The following is a 19066-nucleotide window of genomic DNA, read 5'->3' on the forward strand; positions in this document are numbered from 1 at the left end:
AATGATTAAGATATTTCACCTATAGCGGCTCTTAGTCTATAATCATGGCGTTTTATTTATTTTTTAATATCGAACAATGCGTTATCAATATTTTATTTAATTTGTTTTAGAATGCTCTGTGACTTTGAATGATGAAGACTTACAGTTGTTCAGTCAATGTAATATACAATTTGAAGCAATCAAAAGAAGCAACTTACTGAAAAGTATTTGTATAGGCGTAGGGGCAACTGCAGCTGTTATTATTATATTGAGTTTCTTGATATTTTTATACTGCCGAAAAAATAGAAAGCATAAAAACAAACAGACCAAAACACTGGAGAGTATTGGGGATGATTCTCCTTTACGGAGAAAAACTGTTGAAAATATTTATAAATAGATATTATTTCTTTTTAGGGCTAGTTCAGACACAGCGGATTCCGCGATATTTCGAATTGATGTTCATACTAATCCGTGCGGATCGTGTCACGCGGATTCCGCTTGGATATCCGCTCGAATATCCGCACGGATATAAATATAGTACGCGAAACCACGAACACCGAATTAAATAACTTTATGCGCAGACAGAAACCACGTGAATTTTGCCGTGTTTGAACTTGCTCTTGGCGGTTATGCGGTTATTTACAAACATTTTTTTTAAATTTTGGTACTAATCGACCAGAATATAAATGGTTATGGGATACATGGAGACTGACCTAGATCTCTAAAGGTCTCGTTTGGGCTAAAATCACAATATTACAATTCATTTAGCAATATTTCTGAAAGTTCCTAATATATCGTTATACCTATTCACATCAAATCCCCACAACTATTCATATCCTGTTCGCAAAATAGTCTCCAAAAGAATAAAATTCCTTTTTCTCGTTTAAATAATTATGTAGAGTAATCAAAAGATCGACATTTAAAAAAAAACAGGGTCTCTTAAATTACCTCTAGACTACAGAATTAAAATATTTTTTAAGCCATAATCCTAATTAGGATCATCTATGTGCCATAGAGATACTCAACGACTTGATGAGCTGACTTATCAATGGGAGATTGCTGGTAATGAGGCTGCTGTCAAATTTAGTGAGCGTGATGAACAATTATTTTATTTTGTACCTAAACAAACACTTCGAAAGACTTTATAAGACACTAATAACACAGAGGAACAATAATTTTGTTAGTGTGTAATCTGTGAACTTCATGGCTATGATACTAATCAATTATAGCTAGGATCATTCATCCGACCCAAGTTGGAGAAGGTTTATGTAAGTCCAGCACGTCTGTTTGCCTCTAGAACATTTCAAAAACAAAAAAATAACGAACATTGTTTTAAGAATTATTGTTCTGCTGTGTAAGAAGTCTCTTATAGTACTGCATAAACAGTGGTGCTTGTTCTTGGATCGTCTTTTCAATGTTTTCATTGTTTACTACTTTTTAACTGATCCTAAGCAATACAATTAAGTTGAAAATATCGAATACATTTTTTTCTTATATTGAAAATATCAGGAGAATCCTAGTAGTATCTTCGACGTTTGTAGAAAAATGCTGCTGTCTATTTTCCACATTTATTTAAGTTTAGGTAGCAGAGTACTGAATAGAATGAGATAAAATCGGTGTGTTAGGTACGGTTTTAAAATCCGATTACCTCGAGACGACTGCTACGATGGTGATTTAACGATAATCAACCCTATAGGGGTTACATAGGTCTTGTATTTCCAAAAAATTCAATTTTTTATTCCTTATGAAAGAACAGTACTTCAAGAGTATTTACTTCAAATTTGAAGTAAATTCGAGCAATATTACCGGAGTTATAGCGATTTGAATATGACGCGGTGGGACTTGTACTCTGCCGTCCCTATTATTGGCTCCGTGCGTCTCCCCTCTACTTACAGTCACGTGACACGCTGTCAGATTTTGTCAGGACGTTTTAACATTGAGTCTTATGGGATTATTTTGTTAAACTTGAATATTTTATTTTGTAGTGATTATAACCGAATACAATTGTTAGAATTCATTAGTTATTAATTTATACTGTAATTTATAGTGCAACAAAAATATTTTCTTTTTCGTTAATAAAGATTTATTGACATAAACTGCGATAGTGAGGTTATGTATACAAAATCAATCTGATCAAATTTATATCAGATTAAGTGCGTTTTTATTTTCTGTTTATATTAATACATAATATCACTACCGTGACACGGCATTTTTTTTAAATGTCTCATCTAAACATACACAAAGCGTCCTGATAAAATTTCAAAAAACCGCTACCATGAGCAGGTCGGTCGATTTTGCTTTGACACTTTGTTAACGCTCGGAGCGAATAAGCATGCGGCACGGTTCTACCGCGTAAAATCAGCTTTAAACGCGTTTTTCTCGAAACGGTTTTTTACGTGCGGTAGGCACGATTTCTCAAGAATGAATTGACCGATTTTGCTCAAACTTTGCACAGTTCATCTTTATAGTATTGTTTCCTGATTGAACGAGGGGATTTTCAATCGGTTGACTTGTTCTGAGAAAAATGTTTTAAAAACGATGAGAATCAGCAAAAGGCTAAAAAATATGGGACGAAAATTCATTCAAACTTATTTCACAACTTTAAGTTTCATTTTTTTCAAACTTATTTTCTTTAAGACCTATGTAACTCCTTAATCGGTTCAGTAGATTTCAGTTGATTATTAGGGTAAAGTACAGAATTTAGTCAAGCGAGTCTGTTGTACAAGTTTAATAAATTAGGGCTGTAGCACCACGGATGATGATCTAGTCCTAGTCAAATAAAAATGTGGTGTGGGAAAAGTCGTTACCCTGTGGGGTCAATATGATCATCAGTTGTCAACAATTATTATTCTGATGGACAATATCTAGTCGTTTCAACACGAAAGCATCATCGCTCAGCAGAGTCCCGAGGCAAACGGACTTTTACTTTTATAGTAGTATGAGCTATCTAAGAGACACATTAATATTCAGCTCAGCGTTGTGGTATTGTTCGAGATGTGGAATTCCATAATACCTTGTTTATGTAATTTCACACCTCAAAGAGGTCTGATATTATTCTACATTACGATAATAAAATTATTACCAAGTCTTGTGATATTGCTAATTCGTTTGCCTCATATTTTGCTACAATAACAGAATACAACCTTCAAGCTCATTTTGGCACATCGTTGCCTTCTTCTTGTACTACCTCAAAAATGTGTAATCAAACATTTTTCTGAGATGAAGTAGTTTTCAATCCTAATAGCAATATAAATAATATTTAAAAATATTACAATATTACTAAAAGATTTTTAAATTGATAACTTATTGGTCCATTTCCTTGGTAACACCTCCATGGCTTCTAAAATTTGCAAGCCAGATGGATGCTGAAGCGAAGAAGACAAGAGGGAATTCAAAAAACTTACAATTCACGACCCCGTCTGTTCAGCTGGTAAATTCCAACAGAAAATGGACCTAGTTACTCAAAGAAGTAACGACCAATATAAAAATAAAATAAAAATTCCATTTTTATTCAGTTGCAATGCGAAGGCAAAAGAATCTTATTTTTCACTTAAAATACGGAGAGCAGTCCAGCCCTCTGAATCGACGATTTTCGACTCTTGTTGGAGTCTCATCGGAGAGAACGTAGGCCTGCTTCTCCATACTCTAAGCGATCAACACCGAGAGTATGGAGAAGCAGGCCTACGTTCTCTCCGATGAGACTCCAACAAGAGTCGAAAATCGTCGATTCAGAGGGCTGGGTTGTTTTGCCTTCGCATTGCAACTGAATAAAAATGGAATTTTTATTTTATTTTAAACATTTTTCTTTTTACCCGTGACTCCAATTGAACTAAAAAATACAGTCTATCAACTAAAAAATAAGCCTAGTACTGGTATTGATAACATATCTGTAAAAATAATAAAACTAATAAGTGATCATACATATATCGAATCCTTTTACCCATTTAGTTAATCTCTCAATAACAGCCAGCCAATTTCCATCCATATTTAAAATGGCAAAAGTTATTCCAATCTTCAAAAATAATGACTCTCATGATATTTCAAATTATAGACCAGTATCTGTCCTTAGCGTAATTTCCAAAGTAATAGAGAAGGTTGTATACAACAGAATGTTAAATTTTATAGAAGAATACAATTTATTAACTCCAAACCAACACAGATTTAGACCAAAAAAGTCGACACTCACGGCTGCATGCAGCTTGTTTGAGCGTATTTATGATGAATTAGATAGTAGAAACCACGTGGCAGGACTATTTTTTGATCTATCACGAGCTTTTGACTGCTTAGACATAACATTTATTCGCAATAAATTATATAACGTTGGTTTTAGAGGGATATTTCTAGAATGGGTAATAAATTTCTTAAGTGGCAGGAAGAGTGTTGTTAAAATTAAAGAATCAAGCTCAGAACCATACACGACAAATAAAGGAGTACCACAGGGATCCGTGCTGGGACCATTATTATTCCTAATTTTTATTAACGACCTACCAGATCACACAAGTGCACTTATAATAGCAATATTTGCTGATGATACCTCGTTAATAGTCTCTGCACGTACACTCGAGGAATTAAAAATGACAATGAAGACTGTTGTTGACTGCTTTATACGCTGGTGTAATACCGACAGATTAATATTAAACATTGACAAGACGGAAATCATTTATTTTCACTCATACAACTCATCTACCAATGACTATATCTTAACCATCCATGATAGAAACAATAGTTATCTTCCACTTCCACTCACTCTACAAAGTTTTTGGGTGTGTTCATTGATTGTAATCTCAAATGGTCAGAACAAGTGAATTCAGTGAACATGAAATTGAATAAAGCTTTTTATGCTATATCTAGAATTAAAAACGCACTACCCATCTCGGCATTAATAAACGTTTATTATAGCCTTGCTTACAGCCACATGTGCTATAATGTAATTTTGTGGGGAACTCAGTAGATAGTAACAAAGTGTTCATTACCAAAAAAAAATTATCCGTAAAATTTTTAATTTGGATTATCAACAATCGTGTAAACCAATTTTTATTATACATCAAATTTTAACTTTCTACTGCATATATATCTATAAATGTTTTCATTATGTAAAAGAGGAAATCAATACATTTCCAGTAAATTCAGACAATCACTATTATAATACAAGAAGTGCTGAATCTTTATGAGTTCCTAAACACAGAACATCGAAATTTCAAAATTGCTTCAGATATATGGGACTGACCTTGTACAATCATTTGCCAAAAACTGTGAAAGAAATACCACTTTCCACTAAATTTAAAAAAAAAATGTTAAAGGCTTACTCTTAAGAAAAGCATATTATCCTATAAATGAATATCTTGAGGACAAACTGCAGTAGCTTCTTATTTTACTTTTAAGTTTTGTCAATTTTGATATACACTGTGAATATTGTATTATATACCTACATTAATGTTTTTATATTGAATTCTCTAGTGACGGATCCTATACATTTTTTTAATGTCTTAAAGGATCAATAAAGTATGACTATGACTATGAACAATAGCATATCGCTGAGCCGAATATTAATGAGTCTTAGATATAGTCCAGAGAAATAAGGTTTTGTCGGGACATTTGAGCAGCCAGGTTGCAAATGGTGTTTTTGGGTACTATATACCTAATACATTATAAATACAAAAATGCCCGTCACAGTTCGGACGAGAATTTTAGTTATTAACAAATAAGGGTCAAACATGGCAGTTTTTTCGTTTAAATCGCTACAGGTAACAATAGGGTTATTCCCTATTATATCTTATTATATTATATCTTATTTAGAGTATTTTTCTTTTAGTAGATGAGCAAAGGTGTAAAATTGCAATTTTTGAATTTTGGTCTGATCATTTGTTGCTTCGCTAATTGCAAAAAAAGAATAAAATTTCGAAAATAACAAATTTGCTATAACTTTTGCGAAAATGAACATAAGACTTTGATATTGCACGAAAAGTTGATTCAATCAGTGCATATATGCCCTAAAAATTTCAAGATTATCCGGCGATTAGTTTAAATTTTATTCAATTTGTTTATACCAAAGAGCTTTTCTTTGTAATGTTATTGTTCAGAAAATAATAATGATACAGCAATTCTGTGGAAACCTCTTGAAAGAAGAATACTTATATTTTCAAAATGTTTAAAAAATCAATAAAAAGTCATGAAGTAGGATCATTTTTGGCTTCTAAACAGTTTGAATAGTTTTGTTAATATTGACTGTAGAGTAAATCTACTTTGGGATTTCAAAAGCTAGTATTTTTACACGAATTTTCAAAAAAAACTTTTTGCGTAGGTTAATTACGGTCAAAGTTAGCCATTTTTATTATTTAATCCACAGTTACTTCTGTGTACATACAATTCTCCTGTAACAGTGCTAGTTACCATACTCCTCCGAAACGGCTTGACCGATTTTTATGAGATTTTACACATATATCCTGTAGGACTAAGAATAGGTTTTAACCTATTTTTCATACCCATAAGTTGTAAGGGGGGTTGCCCCCTGAGATTTTTTTTTTATTTTTTTGGACAAAATTGTCTATCTTAATTTTGTATTATGTAGCATTAAAAAATACATGCAACCCTTAATTTTCACTCTTCTATCTCCAACCAGTATTTTTTAATAGCCATCTATATATTTACATCTATAAAATTTTCCTGTCGCAGTGTTAGTTGCCATACTCCTCCGAGACTGCTTGACCGATTTTTATGAAATTATATATGTATATTCGGTAGGTCTTAGAATCGGTCGTAATCGATTTTTCATATCCCCAAGTGATAAGGGGGTTCCCCCTAACATTTTGTAATGTTTGGTAGGGGTATGTATACATAACGTACTCTAAAGGACTACGAGTACATGCAAATTAAAAAATTATGATCAAAATCCATCAACAACCTCCGGAGATATTAATCGCAGTATATGTTTGAAGAATCAATTTCATTTTTTGAGTGCACGGATTTTAATATTTCCCCTCCACCGACCACGATTCGATTTCGTTAGGACGTCATTTTTAAAGCTTTATTAACCACTCTGTTGAAGATCAAAGTTTACTCAAACTTGTGCACATAAACTATATTCCTTTAACTTAAAAATGGTGCTAGTTAGGTTGCTTAATTGTTATAAACAAAGTAGCTGTGAATTAAATAAAAAAAGTGGATAACTTTGACCGTAATTAACCTAGACAAAAAGTTTTTTTTGAAAATTTGTGTAAAAATACCAGCTTTTCAAATCTCAAAGTAGTTTTAGTCTACAGTCAATATTAACAAAGTTATTCAAATTGTTTATAAGCCAAAAATGAATCTTCTTTAGTAAAATGTTTTCGGTATGATTAAAATGACTTTAATGATTTTGTTTAAATACGTTGAAAATATAACCATTTTTCTTTCATGTCGTTTACATAGAATTGCTATATCATTATAATTTTCTGAATAATAACATTGCAAAAAAGCTCATTGGGAAAAACAAATTGAATAAAATTCAAACTAACTGACGAATCGTCTTAAAAATTTTTGTGCATTATGTGGACTGTTTTATTCAACTTTTCATGTAATTTGAAAGTCTTAAGGTCATTTTCGCAAAAGTTATAGCAAATTTTTTATTTTCGAAATTTTAGTTTTATTTTGAAATTTCCGAAGCAACAAATGATCGGACCAAAATTCAAAAACTACCATTTTACACCTTTTGCTCACCTACTAAAAGAAGGATACTATAAATAAGATATTTAATTACCCTACTTTTACCTGTGGCTATTTAAATGAAAAAACTGCCATTTTTGACACTTATTTGTTAATAATTTAATTTCTCGTCCAAACTGTGACGGGCATTTTTGTATTTATAATGAATTAGGTATATAGTACCCAAAAAACCCATTTGCAACCTGGCTGCTCAAGTGTCCCGAACATGGTATATTTTTGCCTTATTTCACTGGTGTAATAGCTGGTACCTACTACATACTATAAAAAGATAATTACTGGCCATCTAACTAAACAGTATTAACGGGTGAGAAGGCCTGTAAAACTATACTCTATAATACACACATAATTCTTTGTTATCTAGTTTGTAGATTAGTAATTAGTATGAGTGGGTGATTCAAAATACCAAAGACCAGAATGTAAGTCATTCGTGGCCCAGAAATCCTATACTCCCGGTTTAATTATATTATGATAACAGCACCAAAGCCAGAATAAATTTTATTCATATTATTATGAATACCTATATATATTTTAAATAATATCAAATGCGACATTTTAATTTTGTATTATACACGTTTAAGTTTGTGATAAAGTTTTGTATTTTGTAATTTTTTATTAAACGATGTTTCATTATTTTGGACTTTATTTAACCTAACAGATCAGCTAAAGATAGACGATAAAACATACTGTAGAAAGCGTAAGATATAGGAGAAAGCAGACACAAAGAGAAGCTGTAAATACTAAAACACCTCAAGGAAAGCCTAAAGGAAGAACACATACTGAAAAATCATAACCAATCATAATCAAAACACGGCAAAAATAACGAGGACCACAAAAAATACTGATGCTAAGAAAAAAAACTGGGAATATATATAGCAGTGGAACATAGAAAAGGGCAAACTACTCGTATTATTGAAACATGATGACGAAACTAGCACTGAAAGAGAATAACGAATCAAACATAAGAAAGAGATATAAAAAAACAAGAAGAAAAATAGAGTAAACTCCCAACGAGCTAATTAAAAACGGAGGGAAAAAGTTATTAACAAGCATCTACAACCTAATAGTTAGAATATGGGAAGCAGAAGAAATGACCAAGGCTTGGAAAGAATGCAGAACTATTCCAATATTTAAGAAAGGAGAAGTAACAACTGTAGAGGAATATTCTACTGAGTAAAACATACAAAATTCTAACAGCTTTCATCAGACAAAATTCACAGAAAAAAATTGGGGACTACCAGCAAGGATTTGGCAATGCCACATAATTACACAAACAATCAAGAGCACGAACACAACATAGAACTCTTCGCAAACTTCAGACAAGCCTTTGACTGTATTGGTAGAAATAAATTATTTAATGCAATAAAAAATCAAGATATACAAAGCTAATCAGATTAACAAAAATGACCATGGACGGATCTCTAGCTTAAATAACAACAGAAGAAGGTAGTACAAACACGATGCAATAGAAACAGGAATGCGGCAAGGTGATTCCCTGCCAACCACACTATTCAACATAGTAGTAGAACAGTCAAGGCTAGCGGAATTAAAAGGGACTATAGCCCACAAATAGTAGCATATGCAAATGACATAGTTCTTATGGGAAGATACAGTGAAAGATTAGAAGAAGCAGTAACAATCCTGGCAAATGAAGCACGGAAATGAGGTGTAGAAATTAACGAAGGAAAATCAAAATAACTAATCTGCTCTAGAAAAGACGAGAGAAATCAACTTTTGAAAGACTTCAACAACTTAAATAGTTGAAGGTAATTGTGAATGACAAAAATAAGAGAAGTGAAGTAACGGCGCGAATCCTAGCAGAAAACAAAACATACTGTGGAGGTACCATAGGATAATGAAGGACAAGAACTTATCCAAAGATACAAAACATAATACAAAATATCTTCTTCTAAAAGTGCCTATCTTCTGGAGATGTTGGCGACCGCATTTACCCATCTTATTCTATTTACGGCAGCTCGAAACAGATCAGTTGACGTTAGACCAGTCCACTTCCTAAGATGCGCCAGCCAGGATATACGTCTACGTCCAGGGCCTCTCCTACCCTCAATCTTGCCTTGTAGAATCAACTGTAGCAGTCGGTATTTTTCATTACGCATAATGTGGCCAAAGTAAGCCAATTTTCTGTTCTTTACGGTGTTAATTATTTCTTTGTCTTTTCTTAGCCTCTGGAGAATAGTTATATTAGTTGTGTGGTGTATATATGAGACTCTTAACATACGTCGGTAGCACCACATTTCAAACGCCTCTAACCGTTTTATGACATCTTCTGTCAGGTTCCAGCTTTCAACTCCGTATAGGAGGACACTAAAGACGTAACATCTAAGAATTCTTATGCTTATATTGATACTTAAAGACAAGTTGCACAGAATCTTCCTAAGACTGTTAAAAGAGCTTCTGGCTTTTTCAATACGAGTTTTTATTTCGTAGCTATGATCCCAAGTATCCTTAATGTTGCAGCCCAGATAGCATATTTTCTGTACTCTCTCTAGGGGTGTATTGTTTACTGTAATTTGGGCGTTTATGTTGCTGTTTTTACTAATGATCATTATTTTTGTCTTCTTACAGTTTATTTTTAGGCCGTATTTGTTACGTGCTTCTACAACATTATCCATGATTCTTTGGAGCCCCTGCGCACTATCTGCCAGCAATACTGTATCGTCTGCATATCTAATATTATTTATAAGTTGTCTATTTATTGCAATACCATCTTCCGATTCGTCCAAGGCCTCTCTAAAGATGTTTTCAGAGTATATGTTAAGTAATGCTGGTGACAGTGTGCAACCCTGTCTGACTCCTTTTTCGACTGTGAAGATTTCGGACAGTTCATTTTCGAATCGAACTGTTGCTTTTTGTTGGAGATATAAGTAAGTTTGAGACGAGTCTTATATCCCTACCATCGAGTCCTGATGTTTTTAGGATATCGATTAGCTTTCCTTCTTCTTCTTCTTCAGGTGCCATCTCCGCTACGGAGGTTGGCAATCATCATAGCTATTTTAATTTTTGAGGCAGTAGCTCTAAATAGTTGTTTCGAGCTGCATCCAAACCACTCTCTCAGGTTCTTCAACCATGAAATTCGTCTTCTTCCGATGCTTCTTCTGCTGCTTCTTCTGCCATCTATCTTTCCATTAGCTTTCCATGTGGGACTTTATCAAATGCCTTCTCAAAATCTATGAAACGTGCATACACATCGCAGTTGACATCCCTGGCTCTCTGTATTAGAACTTGCAAGCTGAAAAGTGCTTCCTTCGTTCCGAGTCCTGCTCTGAATCCAAACTGAACTTCACTCAGCTGTTCTTCTAATTTGGTGTATATGAGCGAGTGAATGATAGTAAGGAGTACTTTAATAACCAGTCTCGTATATGTTGTTGAATAACTTCGAAAGAGCTGTATTATGGTGTGCCTCTAATAGTTTTAAAATTTCATCATGCACCTCATCAGGTCCTGGTGATTTCCCATCTTTAATCCGCTTAATGGCCATAGTTACTTCTTCGTTTGTTATTTCTGGGCCGTAGGGATTGTCTATTTCATACGGACTTCGTGCAGCATCTTCGAATAATTCTTGCATATATTCTTTCCATCTTCTTAATTTATCTTCAATTGTAGTCAAAATCTTACCTTCGACGTCTACGATTATGCCTGTATTGTGTTGTCTTCTGATGTTCTGTACTTCTTTAATCTTTTTGTGAATATGGAAATCGTCATGTTTGCGTTGTAGTGTTTCAATTTCTGTACATTTCTCCATCAGCCATGCTTCTTTTGCCCCTTTTATTTCCATTAGTATACTCTTATGCAACTTTTTGTATTCATTGTCATTTCTACCTTTTAATTTCCTTCGCTCTTCCATCATCTGCAATATTTTATCTGTCATCCATTCTTGCTTCTTTTCTCTTTTTGATTTAAGATATTCATGCGAAAGTGTGTTAATAGATGTCTTCATTTCGTTCCATTGTTCTTCTATGCCACTAGGAGCGTCTTCAACTATTTTCGCAAAATTCTTATTAATCTCTGTTTTTACTTTTCCTGGATGTTATTTTCTTTCAGTAGTTTTATATCTATCTTGGGTCTTATTTTCTTATGAATTATTTTTAGTCGTATGTTGATATTTGCAACTAACAGACTATGATCTGAGAATACATCGGCGCCTGGATATGTTTTTGTTGAGGTGACAGAATTTCTAAACCTTTTGTTTATGTTGATAAAATCAATTTGGTTTCTTATGATTTTCCCTGGGGTATCACCGGGTGCTTTCCACGTATAAAGCCTTCTTGGATGTAATTTAAAAAATGTGTTCATTACAACCATATCCGTCTCTTGGCAGAATTGTATCAGCCTTTCTCCTCTTTCGTTTCTTGTGCCAAGACCATATGACCCCACAACATTCTCGACTGTACCTTGTCCTATTTTGGCGTTGAAATCGCCCATGATGATAGTTAGCTCATGTTTTTTTGTCAGCTTTAGAGAGTTTTCTAGAGTCTGGTAGAAATTTTCTATTTCTTCTTCAGTTGATTCGGATGTCGGTGCGTAGACCTGAATGATATTTATATTAGAGGGACTTGAATTAATCTTCAATAGCATAACTCTGTCTGATATGGGCGTAAATCCTATTACTGCTTTATTAATTTCCCTTTTTACTATCATCGCTACGCCATTTCTGTTTCTTGTTGTGTCATCTCCCGAATAATAGATATGGTGTTCACCTATAATTTTTATGCCAGAATTTGGCCATCGAACTTCACTGCATCTTAAAATATCTATGTTTAGGCGAGTCATTTCTTGAATAATATTTGCTGCCTTGCCTGCTTGATACATGCTTCGAATGTTCCATTTACCGATCTTTTTCACTTTTGGAACATTATTGGCTGACAGGGGGATTCTTAGCACCCTCTCCCCACTTAAGGGTTGCCCGGGACTGAGGGCCGTTTGTTTTGGGTTTTCAGCCATTGTGGTGTCCTGGGGATATCCTTATGGATCTTTAATGTGGTAGTCATCCCGTGGCTTTCCACATCTCAATGCCGTTGGCTAATTTAGCTCATCCGTCTTCCGAGTCAATTTCCCAGCTCCAGGGCAATGAAGTGCCCTACCAAGTGTCGGTTCTTCCACCCGTAGCTGTTGACCAACAAATGGGGGATTACTTATACCGGTAATCGTTCGGTTAGTAGAGGGTGTAGTAGAAGGAAATAGAGTGACCCGTCTGCTTTCGGAAACCTAATCGCTATTCGGGGTCGGAAGAAATAAGAGTTAGTCAATAGAGGCTGATAGGATAGATTAAAAGATATTTCACTCAAGACAAGTTGAAAGAGCGTATGAGTATTAGTACATTTTGAGTTCCCGCTCATACTTCGGGGTGTTGACTACAGACTGTATGGCTCGTCCAGCATGCCATAGCATGGAGGATGGGGTACACGACATTTTTACAATGTAGATACTCCAACTCCACGGCCTGACCCCATACAATACAAAATGTACAGAGTTGCAATAGACCAGTAGTTATATATACAACTGAGACAGTGTACCTCACAGACAAAGATGAAAATAAATTAAGAATACTCGAAAGGAAAATTCTCAGAAGAATTATGGACCCGATAAGAATGGATATAGGAGAAGAAGAATGAACCGTGAAATAAGAGACATAATGAAGGAAGAATATATAGTCTAGAGCAGTGGTGCTCAGACTTACACTGCATGGGATCTACGATCTACCACATAAACTGCAAGCGTCCAGCGATCGATTGGCAGTAAAAGAATCATTTTGAAAATAAAAAACTTCATTGCACGTTTCAGTTTGACAAACAGTTGTAACTACATATAGTTATAATTACAGTCATGTTTTTCATCTTAATTTTATTTGAATGCTGATACATGGCACTGCATATCCTTCACAAGTTTTTTCATAAGTATGATGGTACGTAATTACCGAGGACCAAATGTAAGCATGATGAGAGATGTTCGTCAGCCGATTCATCATCAGGGCTTTTCATTCCGGATGGAATGTTTGCCGCTCTTACTAAGAGCTCACTGATTCGCTTATTGCGGTGAATTACTCCGCATTCCACTTGTTTGTTGTCAAAGCTTGTTGTATGACTTGGCTTTCGTTACAATTTTCTTCCATTCATTTTGATATGTGCATTGTTCCCTCCAGTTTCTCACTTCCAGAATTTTGATATCTCTCATGACCTGGTCCTCCCATCTCTCCCTTGGGTTTCTCCTTGGTTTTTCAGTTTAAAAGGTTTCCATCTGGTGATCTTCTTAATCAGTAGGTCGTTTTTCCTTCTCTGTATGTGTTCCAGCCATCTCAGTCTCTTCATCTCATTAATAAATCTAACTATATCTTCTTCCTTCATTATATCTCTTAGTTCATGGTTCATTCTACTTCTCATTTCTCCGTTGTCCATTCTTATCGGGCCCATAATGTGTCTGAGGATTTTCCTTTCAATTATTCTCACTTTTTCTTCATCTGTTTCCGTGAGGCACATTGTCCCAGCTGCGTACGTAACTACTGGTCTGATTGCAACTCTGTATATTTTCAGTTTTGTATTTCTGGATAAGTCCTTGTCCTTCATAAGCCTATGATATCTCCAGTATATTTTGTTGCCTGCTAGTATTCGCTCTGTTACTTCTTCACTTCTCTTATTTTGGCCATTTACTACTACTCCCAAATATTTGAATTATTGAATTCTTTCAAAAGTGTAGATTTTGATTTATCTCATCCCGTTATCTTCTCTTCTAGAGCAGAGTAGATATTTTGTTTTTCCTTCGTTAATTTCTAGATCTCTTTTCCTTGCTTCCTTTGCTACTGCTTGTTACTGCTTCTTTTAATCTTTCCTTGTCTCTTCCCATAAGAACTATATCATCTGCATATGCAACTATTTGTGTTGAGTGGGCTATAGTTCATTTAATTTTGCTAGCCTTGACTGTACCTTCTACTTCTACTGGTCAGCCGATTACGATACATACTTTAATTTCACTACCTATATCTGGAAAAATGCAGACTCACACAAGTACGTTGATGCAAAGAATGCTGTGAGCTGCAGATATACTTGCCTCAAAGATGCATATTTGTCAGACGATATAAAAGATCAAAATGTCGCTTGGTCGAAAAGATTGATTGGTCGCTCTGGACTTAAGGTATATCCGAAATTATTTTCAGTATCTCATTTTCGACGGAAATGATCTCCGTATTGAAAGTTAATGGATATTTCAGTGACAAATTTTTCCACGTATTCACAAGAAAATGGATTAGACATGAATGTTACGATATCTGTCAGTTTTTTAAAATCAGCAAAGCGTCTTTTAAACTTGCTATGAATACGCTATGAACTGCTTGTAGCTCCGCGATCGATTTCAAAAAGTTTGGCGATCGACCGATCGATCGCGATCGACCCTTTGAGCACCGCTGGTCTAGAGGTATAGTACATATATAGATATAATATAGACTATAGATTGAGATAGCTGGGACACATAGAGAGAAGGAACAGGAACCAGAGAAGGTCACCAGATGGAAGCCAGAAGCTAAAACATGACATGAGTGGAGGAAAATTGTAACGAAAGCCAATTTATACAACAAACTTTGATAATACACAAAAAATGCACTAAATAAATATAAAAATTGGTTGAAATTGAATCTTTTAAATAAGAATGGGAGACACTTTTTAAAACTAAACTACGTGAAGATAGTAACCAAAATATCAACAACTATTTCAGTGCGGAAAGTAAAATTTAGATAAACTGGAAATTTTCGACGGATACTCCAATTGATAACAAATTGATATGTAGGAGGCAAGGCAAGATCTAATTAAATGATTAGTGATAAATGAACATGTGGGGAATTTTTGCGCGTTTGAACAAAAATACCGACTTTATTGTTACCTATCAGAATATAAGATTTTTTTTATTTTAAAGAAACAATAAAAATACATCTAATCTAGAAGACTAATCAGCATTTTTTCTTTAGCCTAATTTTACTAAAATTGTTTGTAAATTAGATGTCACCTGGTCCATCAGTCCATCCTAGCTTTTTTGGCATGAAATGCCCACACAGTACAGCGCTGACTCTGCTTTTCACTATCTGCTCACGTCCTTGTTGTGGCTACAATGTACAACACTAACTAAGCCTTGCACAATTTCACACAAGGAAGGGAGTAATTACATATTGAGAGGAATCTGCATCTGGGGTTGGTTGACAAGAAACTGAAGTACTTTATGGTTGGGATGCTTATGGAGCCTCTCTTCATGTCTCCTGTCGAATTTCTTGATTTCATTTGGAATAGATTAGACTTTAAGGTCCTTACGTAAATCGTCATTCCTAACATACCAAGGAGCACCTACAATATTCCTTAGTATTTGGTTCTGGAGCGTTTCTAAATTTCTATAATTGTTTTTTTTTGGTACAGACCCATAATTGTAGACCAGCGGTGCTCAAAGGGTCGATCGCGATCGACCGGTCGATCGCCAAAGTTTTTGAAGTCGATCACGATTCACTGAAAAAAATACAAATGGGAAAAGACGGGGACTGTGCTGACTCGCCACACTTGCTGACTCCTTTGTCAAAAGATTGAAATTATTGATTGATCAAAGGAAGAGAAAGAAGTTAAACAACATTCCATTGTTGAAAAAAGTTGTTTATTATGAGATGGAGCTGCAAGCAGTTCTCTAAAGCTTCTCTAATTTTTAAAAACTGACAGATATTCAGGCGCGGATATAGAGGGGGGTCAAGGGGTTCATGGACCCCCTATTGTAGTAGACACCCACCCATGACCCCACGGACTATTTCCGTGTTTCAACCGTAACAGGGAAAGAGTCCCACCAGAGCTCAATCCTTTTGCTACCGTAGGTATTTGGGATGAGCCAATTTTATTTTAATAATATAGTATTTGTGGTAAGTCTGTATTATGAATACCTATGACCCCCCTATTATGAATTTCTAGATCCGCGCCTGCAGATATTGTAACATTCATGTCTAATCCATTTTCTTGCGATGACGTGGAAAAAATTGCCACTGAAATATCCGTTACTTTCAATATGGAGATCATTTCCGTCCAAAATGAGGTACTGAAAATAAAAGTCCAGAGCAACAGATACGAAATTTTGATCTTTCATATCCCCTGACAAATATCCCTCTTTGAGGCAAGTACCTAGCTATTCAGCTCACAGCATTCTTTGGACCAACGTACTTGTGTGAGAGTCTGCATTTTCCCAAATTAATGAAGATGGTAAAATTAAAGTGTCGTAATCGGCTAACTGACGAACATCTCCCATCATGCTTGCTTTTGGCTTGGCAATTACGTACCATCATATATGAAAAACCTGTGGATGATATGCATCAACATCCAAATAAAATTAAGATGAAAACATTGCTGTAATTACAACTCTATAATATAGTTACAACATTTTATCAAATAGAAATGTGCAATAAAGATTTTTATTTTCAAAATTGCTTTTCTTCGTAACAGTCGATCGGTGGACGCTTGCAGTTTATGTGGTAGATCCCTCGCAGTAAAAGTCTGACCACCACTGTTGTAGACCATAGGTACACCCGGTTGCATATTTACAGATGCTAGCGTGTGTAGACACCAGGGTGTTGAAATCAGTTAGGGTTTGGAAAAACAGTACATTTACAGATGCTAGCGCGTGTTGACACCACGGTGCTGAAATCGGTTAGGGTTTGGAAAAAAGGTACCTTTACAGATGCTAGCGTGTGTTGACACTAGGGTGTTGAAATCAGTTAGGGTTTGGAAAAACAGTACATTTACAAATACTAACAGATTTGGACACCAGAGTGTTGAAAGCAGCTAGCTTTTTTAGTGGTTATACAAGTGATTTAGGTATTAATAAATTAGGGGAGTGCAATTAGAACAAAAATATGCATTGTTTCGGAAAAATTCAAACAAGCTTATATTTTTCTGAAACTTTTTTTGTTAGTTTATATACATGCTAAAGTAAAAAGTTCTACTCGCAGATTTGGCCGCTAATTGTTTATTAATTTTTTAAACAATAACAATTGTTTTGTATAAATAATTTTAAAAAAATCGTTAAATTCATCAATTTACTTTGATCAAATATGTTTCTATTTTGTTTTTGATTATGCTGAATCCGAATATGACATTGCAAATTTGAAAATTCTTATACAGAAGTTCTTATACAGTATGTCTGCGTAGCTAGGAACCACATGGAAAACTGTTTTATTATCAATTTTACGAAAAAAAAGGTATTCTTCATAAAATGCTCTGGATAGTCAAAAATCTAAAACTCAACCATCAGATATCAAATTTTATCAATTTTATACGAGTTATGTCAAAAATATGAATTTCGTTAAAGAATAAAGTAGGTAACTTTATATTCCAGAATATCAAAAAATGCTATTATGAAAAGTTGTTTGAAATTAAAAACTATGTTTAAATATACAATTACAGCATTCTAATCGAAAAAAAAAAATTCAATTTTTTCTCAAATTACGGATACTCATCATCATTTTATTACAATTATGATAACTATTTTATTATCACTTTTACGAAAAAAAGTTATTCTTCATAAAATGCTCTCCCTGGTCTAAAATCTAAGATACAGCTATCAGATATCAAACTTTTTTAATTTTATACGAGGTATGTAAAAAATATGAATTTTTCTTAAGAGTTAAGTGCCTTTATTATTCACAATATTTTAATTAGAAGGATGTAATTGAATACTAAAACAAATTTTTTAATTCCAAACAACTTTTCTTAATAACAATTTTCGATATTGTGAAATGTAAAGGTACTTTACTCTTGAGTGAAATTCATATTTTTTGACATATCTCGTATAAAATTAATTAAATTTGATATTTGATAATTTCATTTTAGATTTTATACGATGCAGAGTATCTTATAAAAAATAACTTTTTTTCGTAAAACTGATAAAAAAGTTATCAATAGGTTCCAAGTTACGCAGACATACTGTATAAGAGCTAAAAAAATTTTTTTGCTGAACATTTATTATTGTTGAACCTTATTATTAAATGTATTTTAGGTAAGTTTTACAGAAAAAGGTTTTGATCACTTTGTATAAACATTTTTTTAGCTGGTAATTTTCGGTTTTTGTATTACATTTTTGTTATCTTTCTTAATTTTCTCAAAAAGAAATAGTTTATTTCATTTCTATATTAAAATAATTCAGTGCATTTTAAAGACTACATCCTAAGCTTTAAAAAACCACTTATAAAACCGTAATAGATCTGTTTAAACTAGAGTAATACCGTCTTAAAGTGATGGTAATTCTGTAAAACTACGAAGATTTCAAAAATTACACTTTTTGAGACGTCATATCATGTGAATTAAATTTTTGAGATGTTTTTTTAATGAAACATCATTTAGTAAGATACTTGAAAGGTAAGTTG

The 19066-nt window shown here is 34.0% G+C and overlaps 1 protein-coding gene across 3 annotated transcripts in view; it reads left to right on the top strand.

The window, feature by feature from the left end:
- The window catches only part of LOC126893450 (leucine-rich repeats and immunoglobulin-like domains protein 2), a 143846-nt gene that overhangs the window by 73307 nt on the left and 51473 nt on the right, over positions 1–19066 (top strand). The window contains exon 4 of one of the 3 annotated variants that reach the window (XM_050663658.1): positions 111–8310. The exons of the other annotated variants lie outside the window; for them this stretch is intronic. Coding sequence (XP_050519615.1) covers positions 111–376 — 266 coding nt within the window. The 3' untranslated portion in view covers positions 377–8310. Of the gene's footprint in view, positions 1–110; positions 8311–19066 lie in introns of those variants that run through there. 3 annotated transcript variants of the gene reach the window in all.

This window comes from Diabrotica virgifera, chromosome 10 (genome assembly GCF_917563875.1).
Source record: "Diabrotica virgifera virgifera chromosome 10, PGI_DIABVI_V3a".
Lineage (NCBI taxonomy): Eukaryota > Metazoa > Arthropoda > Insecta > Coleoptera > Chrysomelidae > Diabrotica > Diabrotica virgifera.